Genomic DNA, 21741 nt, shown 5'->3' with positions numbered 1-21741 from the left:
GACCCTCGCCGGATGACGCCAGTTGCAGTGAGTGTCTTAGACAATGAAGGAGTGAGTTCTCGAGTTACCTTGGTCTTGCAAGTACATATACACATATTAAAAATGACACTGTTGAAAGTAATCACCTCAAAGGGAGGTGTCAGGTCATTTCCCCACTCAATTGCACAGAGTCTACTGGGTATGAGAAGTCAGGAGCTGAATTCAAACAATCCGGATGCGTCAGTGCAACACAGCCACACACTCCCGAGTATCTGACTTTGGGCAATTCCCTTCGGCCTCTCTGCGCCTCGGTTTTCTCATCTTTATAATGGGGGGTGGGGGGAATGATGGTGTCATGCACATTCTCAGGGCCCCTACGGGAAACAAATGAAAACGTGAAAAAGTTCTACGCCCTGCGCGCTTTTATGTTCCGCATGAGCTTAGAGGCCGCGAGGCTCGGGGAAAGCAGGACCCCAGAGCCCTGTAAACACCGCGCGACCACCTGGGCCAAGATCTTCAAGAGGTTCTTTTCAGAAAGATCGGAGAGCAATTCCCGATTGGTAGAAGAACTTGCGGTAATACACGCGTACTCTTAACGACCCCGCCCCAACCACTAGCCCCTCCTCTGTGCAACCCCGAGAGTTTGGGGTCATGCAGGGGGCGCCAGGAGCTCATTTAGGAAGCCGGACCCCGCCCGCAGCCGCAGAAGCCTCGAGTCCACATCTGGGTCTCTAAAGTCTCGCCGTAGCCAGATCCAGGATCCCCACCTTCTTCAGCAGTTCCCGGGAGCCCTCCAGGTCCTCGCTTTCCCCCTTCCCCCCCTCCCCGTCGGAGGCGCGGAGCCGGCGGGCAGACCCCGCGGGCGGCTGCGGCGCCAGGCCCCGCCCCGCCCCCATTATCATTAGCAGATATTACCCTAAACACTTGCTCTTTACCTCCTTTCTCCCTCCAGGCATTGGCGAGGCGGCCTGTCAATCAGGAGCTCGGGCGGCAGCCCCCCGCGCGGGGGCTCGGCGATGCCAGCCTCAGCGACAGGCGGCGGCGGCGGCGGCGGCCACGGCACAAACACACACCCTCCCACACGCGCGCACCAGGGCAGAGCCGGCGGGCAGGCGGCGGAGGCACCCTCGGAGCCCGGCGCCCGGCGGGGAGGGGACGTGCTCCGGGGGACCGGCCCCGAGGCGCCGGATGGAGGAGGAGATGCAGCCTGCAGAGGAGGGGCCCAGCGTCCCCAAAATCTACAAGCAGCGCAGCCCCTACAGCGTCCTCAAGACGTTCCCCAGCAAGAGACCGGCGCTGGCCAAGCGCTACGAGCGACCCACCCTGGTGGAGCTGCCGCACGTGCGGGCGCCCCCGCCGCCCCCGCCGCCCTTCGCGCCGCACGCCGCCGTCTCCATCAGCAGCAGCGAGCCGCCGCCGCAGCAGTTCCAGGCGCAGAGCTCCTACCCCCCCGGGCCCGGCCGGGCCGCCGCCGCCGCTTCGTCGTCGTCGCCGTCCTGCACGCCCGCCACATCCCAGGGCCACCTGAGGACTCCGGCGCAGCCGCCGCCCGCGTCCCCCGCCGCCTCGTCGTCGTCTTCGTTCGCCGCCGTCGTCAGGTATGGCCCAGGCGCGGCGGCGGCCGCCGGCACCGGCGGCACGGGTAGCGACGGCGCCAGCCTGGAGCTCAGCGCAGGTACCAACTCTCGGCACAACTTTCCTTCCCGCCACGGCCGGGGGCAGCGGGAGGGGACCCGGGAAGGAGAAGCGGGGGCCCGCCGACACTCTTCCGTGCTGGGCCGAGTCGGGACGTCGGGGCGCGCCCTGAGGCCTCCCCGCGCGCCCAGAAACTTCCTGAGGATTCTCCAGCGCCGCCACGGCTGGGCTTCCGACGGCGCGCGCTTAACAGGTGGCTCCGCGGCTTGGATGCGGCACCGGGAAGCACGGCTGTGGCGGTCGGCGGCCGGGATCGCTTGGGCGTGGGCCGGAGTGGGGCCGGACGCCCCAGGGGGATAGCGGCGGCCGCTAAGGGAAAAGCTTCTCGGGCCGCCTCGCTGGCACGCTCTAGTACTGCTTCACTTTTTCCGTCCGCTTCTTGCCTTTCTCCTCCTTACTCCATTTCTTTCTTCTCTCCACTTCTCCTTTGCCTTCTGGTGCTTTCTTCGCCACCTCTTTGATGCACTCTCACACTATCTCAGTCCATGCTGGTTGGCTCTCAGCTGCGTTTTTCCTTATGTCTTTTTATGTGCGCCTGTGTTTCTCGGGTGCTCTCTGTCTTGCTCTGTCCCTTTCCCCTCCCACCTTCTGGTTGTGAGACTCGGGGCCCCGCGTCTGCCACGCCGTGGACTTCGCGAGGCGCGGGGAACCAACCCGTCCCTCCTCCCTGCCCGGGAGCCGCAAACACTCTGCTCCCACCGCCCACATCGTCGTCCCCGCCATCCCCTGGTCCCTGCCCGCCGCAGGGCCCTGCCCCTCCGGAGCATCTCGCCTGAGCCCTGCAGAAACACCTCGTGGGGAGCACCCACCCTGGGGTCCGCGACTCCTCTCCTTTATCCCGAGTCCGCGGGCGCTGCCGGGGCAAAGCAGCCCACTGCCTGCCTGTAGGGAGCAAGATGGGCTGGTTGCGAGGCCACAGCCTGAGGCCTGAGCCCAAGGGACCTCTCCACCAGCTCCCAGTGGGTGCAGCCACATTTATCCGCCCATTAGAACTAAAAGTTCCTGCCAAGGCCTTTTATGACACTTTGGAGCCCCCCAAATCCTGCATGTCAGTGAATCTGAGACTCTTTTTTTTTTCCCCTGTGGGAAATAGAGTGTTGTGTCTAAATGAGTTATAGATGCCTCCACTAATAAATCTGTTGTTTGTCAATATTTTGACACATGAAGGATTGGTTTTGAAAAAGAAAACCTAATTACAGGTTATAGTGAAGACTTGATCTGTCACATCTCTCACTGATATAAAGATGGTTGATTGCTTTCAGTGGGATTCTTAGGTGGGCTTCCTTATTGTTTGTGGGGTATATTTTTTTCAGTTGCTCTTGCCCCAGTATTCCATTGTGTTTTTATATTCTTCGTTAGGCAGTTGGCTTACTTGATTTTCCTCCTTACTTTTCTTCTTTTTTCCCCCTTTCTTAAGGAGGTTCGTTTTCTTTCTGGTTTGGGATCTTATTTTCTCCTAAACTATTTCTTGTTCAGGCGTATGTTTATTTCTAGACTCAGCTTTACCATCCTGTATTTTTATGTTGTTTTCCAGCCATTTGAGTCCTTTCCCCATTTTCTGTGTTTTGCTTTCACTCTTTTGCATAGCCTCAGTTCCATCATTTTCATTGAGGTTTTCCCCTCATTATCTGCCCAGGTCAGTCTTTCATCTCCTCTTGCTTTCTCTTTCCAGCCTTTGCTGACTGTCTTTCCATATTTTACTTCCTGTTATACACTGTAAATTTACCCCCGTCTCATTTCCATTTTCATCCATAGTTTTAGCTGGCTATATATTTCCTGTATTGCTTCTTTTTTTCTGCACCAGTCACTTGCTGTTCTTTCCTTGGTCACTTCTACCTTGGCAGTTTCCTTGCTGTCCTTCATTCATGGAGTGTTTTATTTTTTTTCCTCCCTTTTCTCACCTTGTTCTCAATGTTCTCTTTCAGTGTTCCCTCTAATGTCCTGTTTAGTTTATTTTGTCTCTGTTCCCAGATGGAAATTATAACATCACTAAATCTAAAGGAGTGAAGAGGGGTTTTTTTGATGCCTTTCAAACTTCTCTGTATTTCCTTTTATTCTCACGGCTGCTTTTGTTGTTTTTAAGGGAGGTCATCGAGAGGGGTAAGCTTGATAGCACCAAGGGCTGGATGCCTCGTGCTTGTTGGAAAGATGGGAATTGGATGGTAGGTTTCTTCCATGCAGTGAGGAAAATAGTCTGGGAGGAAAAAAGCCATAGAATTAGACATCATGAATTGTGGTCATAATGTTAATCACTGATGGACAAAACCATCTCTTAACAGGCACAGTGTTGTGAGTGGCCATCAGGGGCACAACCACTTGAAGAGCTGATTGGTTCTTTGAGAAATTAGTCGTTCCACTTTGAACCAATGAGCTTGTGTGCACAGACCCATGGCCATTTAAGCATACAGGATGGGGTGGGGGATGGGAGTGGTGCTTTGCCTGTTGCACCTTTGCAAAAGTGTAATTGCAGTGTCTGAGGCTACCTGGTAAACTGAAAATAGCCAAAACATTCATGTGATGAAATGAGTCAAGGACAGAAGAAGAGACATAACTGAGTGTCCAGAGTAAATGCAGTGAAGAGATGAAAGGGTTGAAGTGAATCTTAGTTGCCATTAAGGGCCATAACTGAGAAGAGAAATATGTGATTAAAAATAGATTTTTTTCAACATTCTTATAAAATCTCATGAAGAGTATAATTTTCCTTAAAAGGGGTAATACACCATGGTTTTAAAAGCATATTTTTCCTCTGTGGGAGGCTTAGAGTTAAAACCCACGTAGATCTTGATATGCAGCCTAAATTTGGCATCAGGAAATGGGAAATTGCATCTTTAAGCAGAGTACAATCAAAAATGAATTACAATAAATCCTATATAATTGCATAGGTCATTCTCTTTAATGAGATTTTATTAACCTGACTGTCAAGCTTTTGAGTCAGGCAGATATTTTATCTTCTTCAACTGATAAAAGTGTCAGCTATAAACCACCATATAAATATTCATAAATCTACACATCTGTGGCAGCCTATCAGCATCATTCTTTTGGACATTAAAAGCATTCTAATTACTTTCTGTCTAGCAGAGCTGAAATGCTGCCTGTTATAGTATGTGCTTGGCAGGCATGATTGCTTTTGTTTGCCATCACAAATAGCAGCATCCTATTTTATATACCGATGGTCCAGAAAATATTCAGGGATTGACTGAGCAGGATGAATATTAGGAAGCACCATCTGGTTTTGATAGCACCGAGTATATTAACTCATCTGTTAATTTTTGACACATCATTGATTTATTTATTTAGAAAAATTGCATCCTGTTTTGCTGTGTTGATGTTTGCCATTATGAAAAAAAAATTGGATGGCATTTTTTTAAAAAGACATAGTTCATTGATTTAAGACAAGGGTAGTGCTTCCAAAGATGCTTTCGTTTTCTAACTTCTATTTTCTATGCCATGAAGTCGTCTCTTAAAAAGAAGTTAAATTAATGTTTTAAGGAAATCATCTATTTTGAACTAGTGAGAAATCCTTGGGTAGATATAATATATGAATACATGATAGTAGGTCACTAAAAAAATTTCTGCTTCTGCATTTTTAATATTAATATATTTCACCCTTCGCTGGGCTAAAATCAAAAGGTTACCACTAATCTTGACTACTGTGATCTCCTTCATAGAAACAGAATTCTCTTGGGGATCTGCTGTGATGGGCAAATTCCATTCAAGGCTTTACTTACAAAGAAGGGCGGTAAAGTAGGGAGACTGTTTGATTGCCTACTTCCCATCCCTCTTCTTACTCACTTATCAGATTTAGGATGGATTAAACAACTTAAATTCAGACGAATTTCTCGAAATGAATTTTTTAATTAAAAAAATAATCATGGGTTCAGATTTTGGAATCGGACAAGGCACAATTTGCAGCATGATATTATCTCCCAATAGGCTGCACAATAAAGAAAAATAAATTAGAAGTGGGCATTTTGGAGGGCTTTGTGATTGTGATTTATTAACATTTTATGGCGTTTAATTTTAGGGAAGTTAGGGATAAAGTAGTCCTTCTGTAAACTGTTGATTTTCTCTTTCCCTGCCATCACTTGAGTGGAGCATTCTATGACTAAAAAGAAAAAAAAAAAAAAAAAAAAAGTTAACATCATGATACATGTTCACAGTTTGCTCAATTGAGAATCATAGATCAGTAGCCATTCAATTGTGCTCGTATGAAAACAGAACTTTTGTCCATTTCTTAATGATAATGGGCATCACACAGTACTTGCATTTGTAATTATATTCTGTCTAGAAGGCTAAACTATTGCTGCATGCAATGTGTATTAGGTGGAAAGATTTGCTATTTTCCATCAAATGTAATGGTAGTATTTTTCATCACACTCTTCCATGTATCAATGTTAAAATAATATTCAAATAATTCAAGGTATTGAGAAGAGAAAAAATTCAACTTTAAGGGTGACAGTAGCCCTTTTTGTACATATCATTTCTGAAAGCAAATTCAGATTGAAGCATTTAAAAAACTGCAGGCAAGAACTACTTTATGATTGTAGCTATTCTCTCATATTCTGAGTGCACTTTAATAGATTATCTTCATAATGTAGTATATCACATAATGATTTTTTCTCAGCATGTTACAAGTTTATCCTTCAATTAAGAAAACAAATCACGCTTGTCCCTAAGTCAGATTTTTTTCCCTTAAAATCTATGCTCTAATGTGATTTATCAATATGATTAAAACTACTGAGTGTATTGTAGGACACCGAACAAATACATTCAAGCAGTTCTTACCAGGCAATTCTGTGTTAGACTTTCATATTTTGTCCCTTTCATCAAGGTTATGTTGGACTATGCTGATTAAAATGCAAACAGTAAATGCAACTTCAGGTCTAGAATGGGATTATAGGATTAAAATGAATGAAAACTGCTGTTGTGCTGGAATTGAAAATTCCTAATCAATATCATCCTTTGATTTTACTAATAAAAGAACAGAAACCAGGAAGTAAAAAAAATGAGTGTAACATCTTAAACCTCTTACTTGTATAGTTCAGCCGTTGGCTTTCTTATTATTTGGTTTTGGCCATTGTAAATAAATGGCACCCAAATATTTTTGTGAGACACCAGATTAAGAGTACAGATGATGCCTCACAGAGCATGTATCAGATAGTTACAAAGTATAAATCATCAAGCTAACAAATTGTGTAACAAAATATGTTCCGTCCACCTACCTTGACAAATACACCTTCATGGTAACCAGGTTTGGAATTTACAGCCAACCCATGTCTTTCTCTCCCTACTCCCAGCTTTATCTTCCACCAGGAGGGACCTCATATATACATATATGGAGGTCCCAGTTCACACTTCCAGGGTCTGACACCATGATCACTGTCTTTGGATTGATGGCTAAAGAGAAGATGGCAGCATAGATCCTTAAAGCAGTTTGAGTGGGGAATTCCTGGATCTTGGGGTACTTGGCCATGGGGACAGGATTGGCTGGAGAAGGAGGGTCAGGTGGCGGTTCTGCTGCCAAGGTCTGAGGGTCTAGAATGGGAATTCCTAAGAATAAGAAAGTACTATCCTAAGAAGAAAATAGTCCTATGGACTCTCAACCAGCTTAGGGTGGACTTGCTACCCCTGCCCCAGTCAAGTAAATCTGATAATGCTATAAACTGAGATGCTCTATGTATGTACAAGAGTACCTGCTATGTGTTCAGTAACTATTTCTCAAGGCGTTGTGCTGGCCTCTCACACTCCAGTGCAGTTTATGATCCTCTGATCCTCTACTGAGTAGAAGAGATCAGGCCTCTGTTCTGACTTGCAGTTTTTCAGCGGGATTCAGGATTTGGGAGATGTAAGGGATGCTTCCCATGTGCCAAACACTGTGCTATATGGGCTTTACATACATATTCTTTTTTTTTTTTTTTTTTTTTTCCTGAGATGGAGTCTCACTCTGTCTCCAGGCTGGAGTGCAGTGGCACCATCTCGGCTCACTGCAACCTCTGCCTCCTGGGTTCAAGTGATTCTTCTGCCTCAGCCTCCTGAGTAGCTGGGACTACAGGCATGCGCCACCATGCCCAGCTAATTTCTGTATTTTTAGTAGAGACAGGGTTTCACCGTGTTGGCTAGGATGGTCTTCATCTCCCACCTCATGATCCGCCCACCTTGGCCTCCCAAAGTGCTGAGATTACAGGTGTGAGCCACCATACCCAGCTGCTTTACGTATATATTCTTATTAAAAAGTTGGAAAAGAGCACTCGGACCCCTCTCCTCTGATTATCTTAGTTATTTCATGAAAGAATAGCAAGAAAAAAGAACACAGTGGAATGTTGAGCACTGCATGGAGTTCTCCTGAAGTGTGGTTTCCTTGGTCTTACATCCTGGGTGTGTTCTAGGGAATTTCTTATTGAAGCTGTTCTAGCTGATTATTCCTATAGCAGCCCTTGAACATCTCACCATTTTTTATTCTGAAAGTTTTTTTTCTTTCCAAAAAAAATACAGTTAGTCAACATTTTCAGGGAGAGCTAGTGCTGGTTGCATTTTTATCTTAAACAATAGTTATAGGCATCTAAAATCTCGAATATTTTGTTTGTTGCCATTATTCTGGGAAAGGGGAGAGGAAATAAGAGACATCCTCATGCTTCTGTGTCAGCTCTGAAAAGTGCCCCTCTCTGTATTTATAATAGCCCATTCTAGGTGGCAATCAGGAAAGAAGTGAATCTACCTCGTGACATTTATATTTAGGGTAAATTTTCAAGACCGTTCGATATCATTAAATTACATTTTCACAATTTGGGTTTTTCCCCCTTTTGTTTTTGCAGTGAGTTGATTGCTTTTGTTTGCTTTTTGCTTTCAATGGTTGACAATATGCTTTAGAATTCATGTACATGGGCTAAGAGGCACCCATGCCTTGTGCCATTTTAGAATATTTGGCAGTCTACCGGAAGAGGTTCTAAGAAGTGATACTACTGATTTTCAAATGATCAGGTTAGCCTAAACATTGGCCTTGACGAGAAATCCAAGTTAGCAAATAAGTGAAAAGAAGGAATAGTGAACACAGATGTTAGAAGACACGTACAGTTTTGTGTTCATCCTGTGCCCATAGGCCCACTCTTTGCTTTACCTTAGATTTCTAGTGAGCTCTTCAAAAAGACTTATCTTTCTTTTCCAGTTTGCATCTGGGAGCTATGTACTCTCGGCAGGGATTGTATCAGCTGATTAATCGCAAGGGCATGAGGGCACTCCAGAAATAGAAGTAATGATTGCTTTAAGCCCTCCTATCAATGAGGAATTGAGTCTGCAGTGGCTGACTCGATTCATTAGAGTAAGGATATTAATGAAACCAAAGGTGTGAGTTCAGACCTGTGCAGCCAGTTAATGCCACAGAGAGGAAAATCTCTATATGGTGCCCAAAGTCACAGTCCAGCCGTTTCCTAGAGCAAGAGACTGGGTGTGACTCATCTAGCATCCCGCAGTCGCAGAACAACAGGAAGCTATGCATTCTATTCATAGTGGATTTACTGTGTCGTCTTGGCTTATGACAGAGAGTAGAAATACATATTTTTAACATGTTTGAATGTTGAGCTCAAAATTGAGGACTTTATTTATATTTTGCTGTTGGCTGTTGGTCACTGATGTGTCTTTTCATTTGTTTCAGAGAGTCGAATGATCTTGGATGCCTTTGCCCAACAGTGCAGTCGAGTTCTTAGCCTCTTAAATTGTGGAGGAAAACTCCTGGACTCCAACCATTCTCAGTCCATGATTTCTTGCGTAAAGCAGGAAGGCTCAAGTTACAACGAAAGACAGGAGCACTGTCACATTGGGAAGGGGGTCCACAGTCAGACCTCAGACAATGTAGACATAGAGATGCAATATATGCAAAGAAAACAACAAACTTCTGCCTTTTTGAGGGTTTTCACTGATTCTCTACAAAATTACCTGCTCTCGGGGAGCTTTCCGACTCCAAACCCCTCGTCAGCCAGTGAATATGGCCACCTGGCCGATGTGGATCCTCTGTCAACCTCTCCTGTGCATACATTAGGTGGCTGGACTTCCCCAGCAACGTCCGAATCCCATGGCCACCCATCTTCATCTACACTGCCAGAAGAGGAGGAGGAGGAGGAAGAGGAAGGCTATTGTCCTCGATGCCAGGAGCTGGAGCAGGAGGTTATTTCACTGCAACAAGAAAATGAAGAGCTCAGAAGGAAATTAGAGAGCATCCCAGGTATCCTGCCATATCCCTTGCAAGACAACTGCAACCCTTCTTTCTTTCACTTGTCTCATCTGTCTGTCTGTATTTCTGTACTCATGTATGTGTATGTGTTATGTATGTGTGGGCTTTTTTTGTTTTTTGGCCAGTGATGTAGAAAAGTTGGAAAACACAGACATGCTCATGGGCTTGTTAGCCCATCCAGTGCCAAACAGAAATTGTAGGATGAGCCACTAGCCTATTTACTTCCAGCTACCGTGTTCTTGTGTATAGAACGCCATAGTCCTATTAAAAGCTATAAAAGCTCTATCAATATAAAAATAATTTCTAGATGTGCTGCTTTGACAATGAAATAGGTCAAGTGCTATAAGCCTATTTTCTTAAAAAGTGGTCCTGTTCCTTTAAAATGGGTTTTGAATTTTTAAAAACTTTGATCCTATGCATTTTGTTAGTCAGTGGTAGAAATTAAAATGAAATACTTTGAGAGGCAGAACTCAAATAGCACTGAACAAATGAAATGGTTTTTTCTATTTCATTAACTTTCCCTGCCTTTTCTTTTAAGTTTCAACAAGCATAATCTCTTTAGCATGTACACTGTCCTTTACCGTTATTAAGAAACTATGAAACTAATAGGTCAAAGATAGACCGGTAATTCAGCCGGCCCCAAACTATTTGTGGCTGGCCTTGGCTAAATATGAGGCATTTCCTGCCTCTTAGAGACACTAGATTTTCAGAGTAGTAAAATCATCTTTCTGGCAAGACATTCTCTCTGGGTTGCAAAGTCTTTTTTATTTTTTATTTTTTGAGACTCTCTCAAAAAGTCTCAGTTACTGAGACTGGAGTACAGTGGCACCTTGTTGGCTCACTGCAACCTCCGTCTCCTGGGTTCAAACGATTTTCATGCCTCAGTCTCCTGAGTAGCTGAGATTACAGGCGCCCACCACCACGCCTGGCTAGTTTATATATATACATATGTATTTTTTAGTACAGATGGGGTTTCACCATGTTGGCCAGGCTGGTCTTGAACTCCTGACCTCAGGTGATCCACCCACCTCGGCCTTCCAAAGTGCTGGGACTACAGGAGTGAGCCACTGCACCGGCCCTGATTTTACTTTTATCTTTGAATTCATTCCTGTATGTCTGTGGCTTACAGAAGACAAGATCATTAACAAGAACAATCTCTTCAAACCTTTTTAATTGTGCAGTCGTTGCTAAAAAGTGTTGAAACTTGTGCCCACCAATCTACACATTTACTGGTTAATTGCATACATGTACTACTATTCTAATATATCGGGGTTCAAAATAAATCATACATAGAAAATTTTAAAATTTTAATGCCGATACATATGTATAAATATAAGTTATATTCTTTTTTTTTTTTTTTAATTGAGACGGAGTCTCGCTCTGTGCTGGAGTACAGTGGCGCGATCTTGGTTCACTGCAGCCTCTGCTACCTGAGTTCGAGCGATTCTCCTGCCTCAGCCTCATGAGTAGCTAGGAATACAGGCACGCACCACCATGCCTGGCTAATGTTTTCTTTTTTTTTTTTTTTTTTTGTATTTTTAGTAGAGACAGGGTTTCGCCATGTTGGCTCGGCTGGTCTCGAACTCCTGACTTCAGGTGATCCGCCCGCCTCGGCCCCCCAAAGTGCTGGGACTACTGGCGCAAGCCACTGCACCTGGCCAATATAAGCTATATTCTTTTCTTGATACAGTATCTTTGTGTCACTCAATTTGGCAGCTGATCTAGAAAGAAGGAAATGTTAAAGAAAGCTACCCACTTGTTTATTAGTAGACAAAGGAAGCAAAAAGAAGGCTTATCATTTAAAATAATTCTCCAAATAGAGCTGAGGTTTGGTTCAGAACATTTTGGAATTAGATTAAGTGCAGTTGTCTTGTGGAGCTGGGGAAGTAAGAGGTGCAGCAAATCCATTTTCTCCTTTTGCATTGGAGCCCTGGAGTTAGATGCAGACACGTAGTGTTTTCCCACGCCAGGCAGGCACCAACTACAAGAGGGACCCTGGGTAGAACCCAGAAGAATGTAACGGAACCAGATCACTCCTGGTTTCCCCAAGTCCGAGACATGGTTGCAGCTAGCACACTGTGGGATTTTACAAATCTCACAGCTATGTAACCCATGCTTAGTTCACTCTGGGTTTATCTCACGGGTATTTTTCTTGTCACCCCCACTGCCCCTCTTTAACTGGGGCAGAAAATCGTGTCCTAGAGGTCATCCAGCTACGGAGACTTTTGTCAGCCACTCAGAACCATAACCAAAGGAGCCTTCCTAGCTTTTTTTTTTTTTTTTTTTTTTTTTAAGACGGAGTCTCGCTCTGTAGCCCAGGCTGGAGTGCAGTGGCCGGATCTCAGCTCACTGCAAGCTCCGCCTCCCGGGTTCACGCCATTCTCCGGCCTCAGCCTCCCGAGTAGCTGGGACTACAGGCGCCCGCCACCTCGCCCGGCTATTTTTTGTATTTCTTAGTAGAGACGGGGTTTCACCGTGTTAGCCAGGATGGTCTCGATCTCCTGACCTCATGATCCGCCCATCTCGGCCTCCCAAAGTGCTGGGATTACAGGCTTGAGCCACCGCGCCCGGCCGCCTTCCTAGCTTTTGAAGTGCTTAGTGGCACTCCGTGATCTCATCTTGGGAAAGAGTTTCAGAGTGCAAGGACAGGTGGACACAAATGTCCCAAGTAGTATTGTCTAATTCCTGATCCTAAATATTTGGCAAGCTGTATGTCCTTGATGTGTCCTAAGCAGACTTGGGGTTCAGTCCCACTCTCACTTACCGAACCCATAGCAGGTCAGGTGCTTTGTGGTAGGGGTTCACTCAGTGTTGGCTTGCCACTAATCATTGTGTTTTGTACTTCCCAGAAAGATGGAAATGCTGCCATTTCTTGAGGCTTCTTGATGATCAAACATTGAATTGACACTGGTTGAAATTAGGCTAATGATCAGTCCTATTGCTGTAAACATTCAACTCTGTTGACAGCCCCCTCCCCGAACTTGAACCAGCAACCATTTCACATGGATAACTGTGTTTATGTTAAGTAATACATCCAACAATATGGATGAAAAGCCAGTTTATTAATTATGCATAGTAAAAATAGTATACAATGAAGAAAATTATTAGTTTTTTTATGATTACTTATCACGTATTTGTGACCTAGGGACCACTTAATATTGGAAAACAGGTTAAAGTGTCACTTGGAGATGAAAACTTGATCAAAGGGAGAAGCCACTGCCCTCTTGCCCTTACCTCTCAATGCCCATTTTTACCTAAACAATAAACCAGCCTGTGAGTGACACCCAGGAATCCACTTTTTACTTGATTAGCTGTGCATTTTGGGTAGAGGGGTATCTGTTATCATTTGAAGAAAAGTGTGCTATGTGGTACACTGATTTTGCATAGAATAAAAATGTTTTGTCCTACAGTAACTCTCCTACATAATTTGGGATGGATTTTCCCTAAGCAGTGGTCTCAACAGGACCCCATCGTTCTAGAGGCCAATACATTTCTGTGGAAGGACCTGGGGCTTTCTTCTAGTAGAATCTACCTGAGTTGTGGGAATCACTTTTTTACAGCCAAGCAGGATGGATGAATACAAAGGAGAAGGCAACGCTCAGCAGGTAGCACAGAAAATAAGGTTGAAAAGGAGATAGGTCAGCTGCTGCAGGTCAGAGCCCAGGCAGTGTTCCTCGGTCATGTCTCTGCCTTTCCGGAGGAGTGCTGTTGAGGATTTTTTTTTCTTTTTCTGAAATAAAGCCTTTATACCTGGGAGCAGTTCTTGAAATGAGAGTTAAAAATAAACAAGCCTATCAGTCTACAAGAAAAAATGATTTCACTTGGGCATCTCTCAAGGGAAAAGGTGAGAAACCATACCAAAACAAAGAAGTTGTGGGCAGGCACTATTTCTGGCACTGCTCTGAGAGGGGCAGTGTTACGGTATTATTTGTAAAATATCCAACACAGTCTTTTGATGATCAGCTACATACAAAGCAGGGGCTTCTGGAAGATTCCTTCTAACTTTTCAGAGTCAGTTGCAGGTGTAGGGAATTCAAATTTTATCCCAATCAAATAGCATTAGCACATTTTCTTCTGTATTGGATCACCACACTAGAAAATTAGAAAGTGTTTAGAAGTAAAATTTTTTGAAAAGGAATTGAAATTATGTTAAAAGAAAAAAGCCACAAAAGCAGAAGACTTTTGAATCAGGAGCATGAAGGGATGAGGGGTTTTTAAAAGAAGGAAAATGGTGCATAGAACTTCTCATTGGAGAGAGTGTCAGTTTAGAGTAGTCACATTTGCTTAGGAAGCTTAGTCAACACTAAGGAGAACTCATAAAGGAGGACAAATATAAAATAACCATATTTCATCTAATCTAAGATGCCAGTGGATGTAAGCTACACCAATCTTTATGCTCCACTAAGAAAGAAGAAATCATAATTGTACATTTTAATTACCTTTGAACACAAAGTCCATGGATTTTAAATATTGAAAAACTGTGGGTCTTAGAATCATAAAATGTGGTAATTTTTGCTAAGAAAAGTCCAAAGTAAAATAATTATAACACATTAAGAATACCTTGAAGTTTTCTGTGTGCCAAATATAGGAAGGATGTGTTTATGGTTGATATTTTAATTAAACTTTGTTTTGTAAAGTTAAAGTATACAAAGTGAAGTTATAGGATATATAGATAGTTAAAAGTTACTGTAGTGAAGCTGTATCTATCATCTCACATAGTTACCCATTTTGCTGTTCTTGTAGTAAGAGCTGCTAAAATCTACTCAGTAGCCTTACTCTTAAGTACGGTACAAATCTGTCACCTGTGTACTCCTCATGTTGTGTTGGATCTCTAGACCTATTCATCCTACATATGTGCTACTTCGTAACATCTGAGCTATATCACCCCATTTCCACTCCAACTCCCCACCCCTTGTAGCTACTGTTTTGTTTTCTAGCTCTGTGTATTTGAATTTTTCTTTATTTTAGGGTCCACATGTAGGTGAGATCTTAGAATATTTTTCTTTCTGGGTCTGGCTTAACATAATGCCCTCCAGACTCACCCATGTTGTGGCAGTGGCAAAATCTTGTTCTTTCTTAGGTCAGAGTAATATTCTATCCAATAATACACCACAGTTTCTTTATCCACTTGTCTGTTGACAGACACTTAGGTTGTTTCCATGTCTTGGCTATTGGGAATAATGCTGCAATGAACGTGGGAGTGCAGATGTCTTTACAAGATGTTGATTTCATTTCTTTTGGGCATATGTCCAGGAGAAGGTTTGCTGGGTCATATTTTTAATTTTCTAGGAAAATTCCAATGCTGTTTTCCATGTCTATACCATTCCACATTCCCACCAATGGTGTACAAGGGTTCCCTTTCTCCCATACACTCACCAACACTTGTTATCTTTTGACCTTTTGCTAACAGCCATCCCAACTGGTGTCAGGTGGTGTCTCATAGTGGTTTAGATTTGTATTTCCCTGGTGATTAATGATGTTGAGTATATTTTTATATATGTGTTGATATTCTTTGGAGAAGTATCTATTCAAGTATTTTGCCCATTTTGTAATTGGGTTATTTGTTTTTCTACTGTGGAAGGGTATGAGTTCTTTATATATTTTAGATATTAATCCCATGGTTTGCAAAAATTTTTTTTCAGACCATAGATTGCTGTTTCATTTTGTTGATTGCTATGCAGAAACTTTTTAGTGTGATGCAGTTCCATTTTTTAAATTTTTGCTTTTGTGGCCTGAAAATTTTGTTGTTGTTCTATGTAGTAAGAGCTGCTAAAATCTACTCAATATCCTTAATCTCAAGTACAGTACAAATTTGTTACATTGGGTTATTTATTCTTGCTTTTGTGGCCTGAGCTTTTATGGTACCTAAAAAATTATTTCCAAGGCCAGTGTCCAGAGCATTCTCCCTGTGTTCTTTGTCTTCCAGGACTTTTATAGTTTCTGGTCTTGTATTTGGGTCTTTTATCCATTTTGAGTTTATTTTTGTGTATACTATAAGGCAAGGATCTAATTTCATTCTTTTGCATGTAGAAATCCAGTTTTCCCACACCCTTAGTTGAAGAGCATTGTTAATGTTTTTGTAGCACCCTCAACTTTCTGAAAAGTGCTTTTTTTAATCTCATTTTATCCTCATAACTCCATGGGGCCACAGCAAATATTAATATCATTCCTATTTTACAAAGAGGTTGGACAGTGAGCTCAGTTGGAAACCTAGGATTACAATCCAAGCCTCTGACTCCAGATCTAGTTTGTTACCCGCGCCACCCTCAAAACAGCTGATTCTCATTATTCATCATCGTTGTGTTCTATAAAGTCACTGTGAGCACCACATTGAGAATATTAAAACATTCCTCCTAGGGGAAATACAGAGCTAGGTTCTTAAGTGCCTCTGTTCACAACAGTTTCATCAGCTGATCAGTATATAACTTTGTTTTATGTGCGTGTTTATTTAAAGAGATCTTATTTAATAATTATCGCTGGTTGAATAACGGCACTATGGTTCATGCCTGAATGAGGTGTATCTAACATGCTTGTTTTCTCTGTAAGATGCATCACAGTCTTCTTGTGCTTAGGAGCAGTAGACAGCACTTCAGTGCTACAATTGGGGCCATTTGAAACAGTGAGATCACCAACAAAAGTCACAAAAATACAAAAACTGTAGCACTAAATAATAGACCATGGTGAGGACACTTCTTTACAGTGATGAGAGCTGAAACAAGAAGGCAGAACATTGCCTTGTTCCACTTCAGCTGGCAATGTGTGCATATCAGGTTTTCAGTACTCTGCACATGCCTGTGAGTCACTACAAAAGCACCACAAGGTCTGATTTGGGGGTCACAAGGTCTGATTTGGGGGTTACAAATACATTTTGGCAAGTAAAGCACATTGGCACATACCGAATCCGTGAATCCTCATCAGGATCCACTGTACCAACTCCAGAGGCTACAAACTAGAGAACTAACCTTGGATTCTGCAATTCTGATCATGTTAGTCCACTGTTGTCATTTTCTAAGAAAGTTTTAAAGTGATCAGTCATGTCAGTTTTTGGATAACAGGAATTTTGCAAGAACAGAACACCCCAGAGTAGATGCAGTGTAGACGTGTGCTAGTATTCTCCGGTGCCCTCACCACCCTCCAAACTTGAATATACCCACAAGGGCCTGTGGGAGGGAAAATGCTCAGGTCGATTTCTGATCCTGAGAAACTCACAGATCATATGTAAAGTGGGGGCTCTGAGGTAGATGAAAAGAACTTAGTACATTCTGAGTATTAGAGCGAATGATAGGGACAGAGGAATAAAGAATTGAGTTCTTTCCCTGAGAATTTGGTGAACGTCATCATGGCTGTGGGTTACAGCTATCAGTGACACTGAGGGAGACAGCAACAGGAGGTAAAGAGAATGGATTCGGAGTCAAAGCCGTGTTTGAATCTCCTCTCCTGCTACTTGGTATCTGTGATTGTTTTGGAAAATTGCTTTAATCGTGCCAAACCTCAGTTTCCCTTTCTATAAAGTGAGGTTAATAATACTGTAGGGATGTTGAAAGTACCAAATGCAATGAAGTCCTGGTTGGGTGCCTACTAGTCTTCAGTAAGCACTCAATAAATGGAAACTTTAAGAAAAAGAGGAAATTATTCTGTGCTTAGTGCTCCAGAAATCATACGTTGTTTTCCTTATGATAAGTGGTATTCTTACCTTACAAAGGTGTCACCATTCAATTAGTTGGCCAGGTGGAGAACCTCAGATCCATCCAGAGCTCATCTCTCCTTCTGACTCCCAGTCAGCCTCCACTCTTCTGGGTCCCACCTCTTACCCACCCATCAGTGGGACCTGTCCTTTTTCTCCACTAGTGTCAACCAGGCTTATCTCATAACTGGAGCTGTTGCAAGAGTCACTAAGCTCCCCTCCCAGACTCCAGTCCCTCCCACACCAGACTCTGGTCTCTCCCCAAAACAGCCCCAGGTCACCCACTGCCAAAGAGCCTCTAAGGGCTTCAAATAGTCTATGGAGTAAATTCTAGCATCCTCAGTGTGACACACAAGGTTCTTCAATTCCTGGATCTTTTCCTGTCTGTCTTTGGAGACTCAGCCTTCAATGCCCACCAGACACCAAGTGTTCCAACCCCATTGGACAGTTTGTGAATCCCTGAGCAGCCAAACACTTCCATACTTCAGGCCTTCCTTTACTCCTGCTATTCCTTTCAACCTAAGAACATATTCCTTTTCTCTCCACTTGAGAAACTCCTATCCATCCTTTAGTACCCAGGTCAGGTGACACTGTAACAAATGCTTCCCACCGTTCCCAAGCAAAATTCATCACTTTTCATAGCACGTCATGCAGATTCTGTTATCGTTACCATAGGAAGTGGTTACTCTATATGTGTCTGTGTCTCTGTCTCCTGATGTCCTGATATGAAGAGAGACAGGCCATGGAGGTCCTTGAGGACAGAGGCTCAAAGTCATCTTTGTGTCCCCTCTTTCCTAGCCCACTGTTAGGCATGTTGTAACATCTACATGTTAATTGAATTGAATTAATGGAATGAGGATACTGACATGAACAGAAATATAACTGCGCATCTGTAGGCTGACTAATACAGCTCATTGTTTATTTCTAGATATTTACAATTCAGGAGCTTATACTTTTTTTTTTTTTTTGAGACGGAGTCTGGCTCTGTTGCCCAGGCTGGAGTGCAGTGGCCGGATCTCAGCTCACTGCAAGCTCCGCCTCCCGGGTTCACGCCATTCTCCTGCCTCAGCCTCCCGAGTAGCTGGGACTACAGGCGCCCGCCACCTCGCCCGGCTAATTTTTTTTTTGTATTTTAGTAGAGACGGGGTTTCACCGTGTTAGCCAGGATGGTCTCGATCTCCTGACCTCGTGATCCGCCCGTCTCGGCCTCCCAAAGTGCTGGGATTACAGGCTTGAGCCACCGCGCCCGGCCCAGGAGCTTATACTTTACAGAGATGATGTGAATAGGGCACGTAAAGACGATGAAACACACAGATGGCCATGGTTGTCAGAGGACAGTAAATAATTCAATTGCCCTATAAAAGTGTGTGTGGAGTATTTTGAGATGTTTTAAGTCCTTGAAAACAACTGTATAGCAAGATAGATTAAATATTGCTTGAAGGGTGAAGAGAGAAACTGATCAAGATTTTAATGCAATGAAAATTAGGAACTAGAGACCCAAGCACCCTTAAGATGGGCAAAACCAGAATCTGAGCGGTTTTCCCCAAGGAAAACTATTTAGGAAGACCATTTCACTAGTCTCTTTTACCAGCTGCTCATACAAGACAGCACAGTCAACAGAGTCAATTAAGTGGCCTCGATGAAGAATTCACTAGACTCCCAATCTTAAAATGACAGTAGCTTACATTAGGCACTATTTATTGGGTGCCTTTTGCTTTACATGTATTATTTTAATTAATCCTCACAATAACTGTATACAGTAGGTCATTATCCCAGTTTTACAGGTGAGATCATAGAGGCCGGGAGAAGTTAAGTAACCTGCCCAGAATCACATGGTTAATAAGTGTAAGAGTCAGTACACTGAAAAATAATAGTATCCAAGAGTTACTTTAGGACTAATATCCAAAGCTTTTTGTCAGTTAATTGGTGTCTACTAGTGTTATCGTAGAATGTCTTAAAGACCCTATGTGTGTGACTTTAACATCCCTGGGCGCTTTCCTTTTCTTGAGCGGGACACCATCTAGATATCCTACATACCCAGTGGAACATTTGTAACCCATTCCTCTCCATTTTTACTTTGCTTAGACAAAATTGTCTACTGCTGCTTAGACAGTACAGCTGCCAAGAAGGCACAGTCAACAGAATCACATAAGTGGCCTCTATGGAGAATTCAGATAATTCATAGACAACCAATCTTAAATGACAATAGTTTACACCAGGCAGTATTTATTGGGTGCCTTTTGCTTTACATGTATTATTTACACAAAAGACCTTCCTTATTTCCTTTCTTCCTCTTAAGTATTTTACTGTTTCCAGGATTCTCCAAGATGCATTTTGAAATTATGTTACATAGAGGAGAAAAAAATTATAAATATCAATATCGGGATAGGTAGTAGGTATGTTTTAGGTGCCTTTATAGCCATTCTTCGTTGTAATATAGAAGTTTCGTTTTTAGTTCCTCATTTATGTTCTCATTACACCTAATAGATTTGTCAGACTTTGTCCTGTAGAATGGACAAATGAATGAGTAAAACATGCCCAATGGGTCTGAAGTAGTAGTTTCACCGTGAGAGTGACTTGTTTAAAATTCCTAATTTAGGCTGGGCGCAGTGGCTCACCTGTAATCCCAGCGCTTCGGGAGGCTGAGGCAGGTGGATCGCCTGAGGTAAGGAGTTCCAGACCAGCCTGGTCAACATGGTAAAACCCCCTCTCTACTAAAAATAAAAAAAATTAGCCGGGCATGGTGGCGGACGCCTGTAATCCCAGCTACTTGGGAGGTTGAGGCAGGAGAATGGCATGAACCTGGAAGGCGGAGCTTGCAGTGAGCCAAGGTCGTGTCATTGCACTGCAGTCTGGGCTACAGCACTGAAACTCCGTCTCAATAAATAAATAATAAAATAAAAAGTTCCTAATTTGCACGAGGAGGGAGTTGGCTGTGAAAGCCTCTGGGGACATCACCAGCTCCTCGAGGATCCCCTGACCTCCTGCTGCTGAGAGTCAAGACCCACTCTCTCTTCCCTTGGGGGCCAAAGGAGTGGAGTGGTGGCCTGGTCTCCACACAGCTGCACCTGCAGCACTGGTCGCTCACCCCACCCGTGAAGGCCAGTCCTCACTCGGAAACTCCACAGTCCCCCACAGAACCTTAGGTTAACAGAACAGAGGGACACGAGGACAGGTTTTCCACAATTTCCTTTTCAGTGCTGTTGCACCTCCCAGGCAGGCAGCGTGGTGTAGCTGTGGGTCAGGATCATAAATTTCACTCCCACTTTTCTAGACGCACCTATCTCCATTTCCAGATTAACTTTTTTTCCCCAGATAATATTCCACTTGATTCCACAGCTTCCCTGTGTAAATCTAGGCACCTATCCGGAGAGCCCCCAGTTAAGAGTGCTGTTCCAAATCCTTCACAGCAGGTGTTGGCCAGGGGTGCCTCTAGGTTCCTGCCTTATAGGACCAGGAGTGGGAGGATGGGAGGACAGCTGGTGAAGGGAGGCACTCAGAACACCTGGGGCAGTTTGGGCTATTTTTTTTTTTAAAAAAAACAATTGACCAAATAAGAGTCTTGTCTTCAGTCTTCCTGGTCTACTTAGCCTGTGCCCAGTTATCAGTGTACAGGACCCATTTGCCTTAAATAGAGCCTCCTATGGCCAGTAAATACACATAACACTCCATTTCCTTCCAACCTATGTGCATCCACTGGCTTGGGTCATAGCTTAGTACTGCTGCCTAAATGTGCATGGAAAGAAACAGCCAGCTTTTAAGCCCTTCTAGGACTGTCCCTTCCACACTGAAGTAACAGCAAGGAAGGCGAGACAACGGTGATGTAGACATTTTTCAAACAACTTTTAAATTAGTATAAAACTGTTATACCCACTGTAAACACTGGCTCACACCTGTAATCCCAGCACTTTGGGAGGCTGAGGCGGGCGGATCACAAGGTCAGGAGATGGAGACCACAATGAAACCCCGTCTCTACTAAAAATACAAAAAATGAGCCGGGTGTGGTGGTGGGTGCCTGTAGTCGCAGCTACTCGGGAGGCTGAGGCAGGAGAATGGCACGAACCTGGGAGGCAGAGCTTGCAGTGAGCGGAAAGTGCGCCACTGCACTCCAGCCTGGGCGACAGAGCGAGACTCTGTCTCAGAAAAAAAAAAGTCATAA

At 43.8% G+C, this 21741-nt stretch overlaps 1 protein-coding gene across 2 annotated transcripts in view; it reads left to right on the top strand.

The window, feature by feature from the left end:
- Positions 1–428: 428 nt before the first annotated feature.
- Positions 429–21741, top strand: part of BEND4 (BEN domain containing 4) — a 47918-nt gene continuing 26605 nt past the window's right edge. For both annotated transcript variants that reach the window (XM_025385968.1, XM_025385967.1), the window contains exons 1-3: positions 429–776; positions 932–1654; positions 9323–9889. In XM_025385968.1, the coding sequence (XP_025241753.1) occupies positions 1168–1654; positions 9323–9889 (1054 nt within the window). In that variant the 5' untranslated portion in view covers positions 429–776; positions 932–1167. The remainder of the gene's footprint in view (positions 777–931; positions 1655–9322; positions 9890–21741) is intronic.

The sequence above is a fragment of the Theropithecus gelada genome, chromosome 5 (genome assembly GCF_003255815.1).
Source record: "Theropithecus gelada isolate Dixy chromosome 5, Tgel_1.0, whole genome shotgun sequence".
In the NCBI taxonomy this organism is placed as follows: Eukaryota; Metazoa; Chordata; class Mammalia; order Primates; family Cercopithecidae; genus Theropithecus; species Theropithecus gelada.
This window is presented reverse-complemented; position numbering and strand designations above follow the sequence as displayed.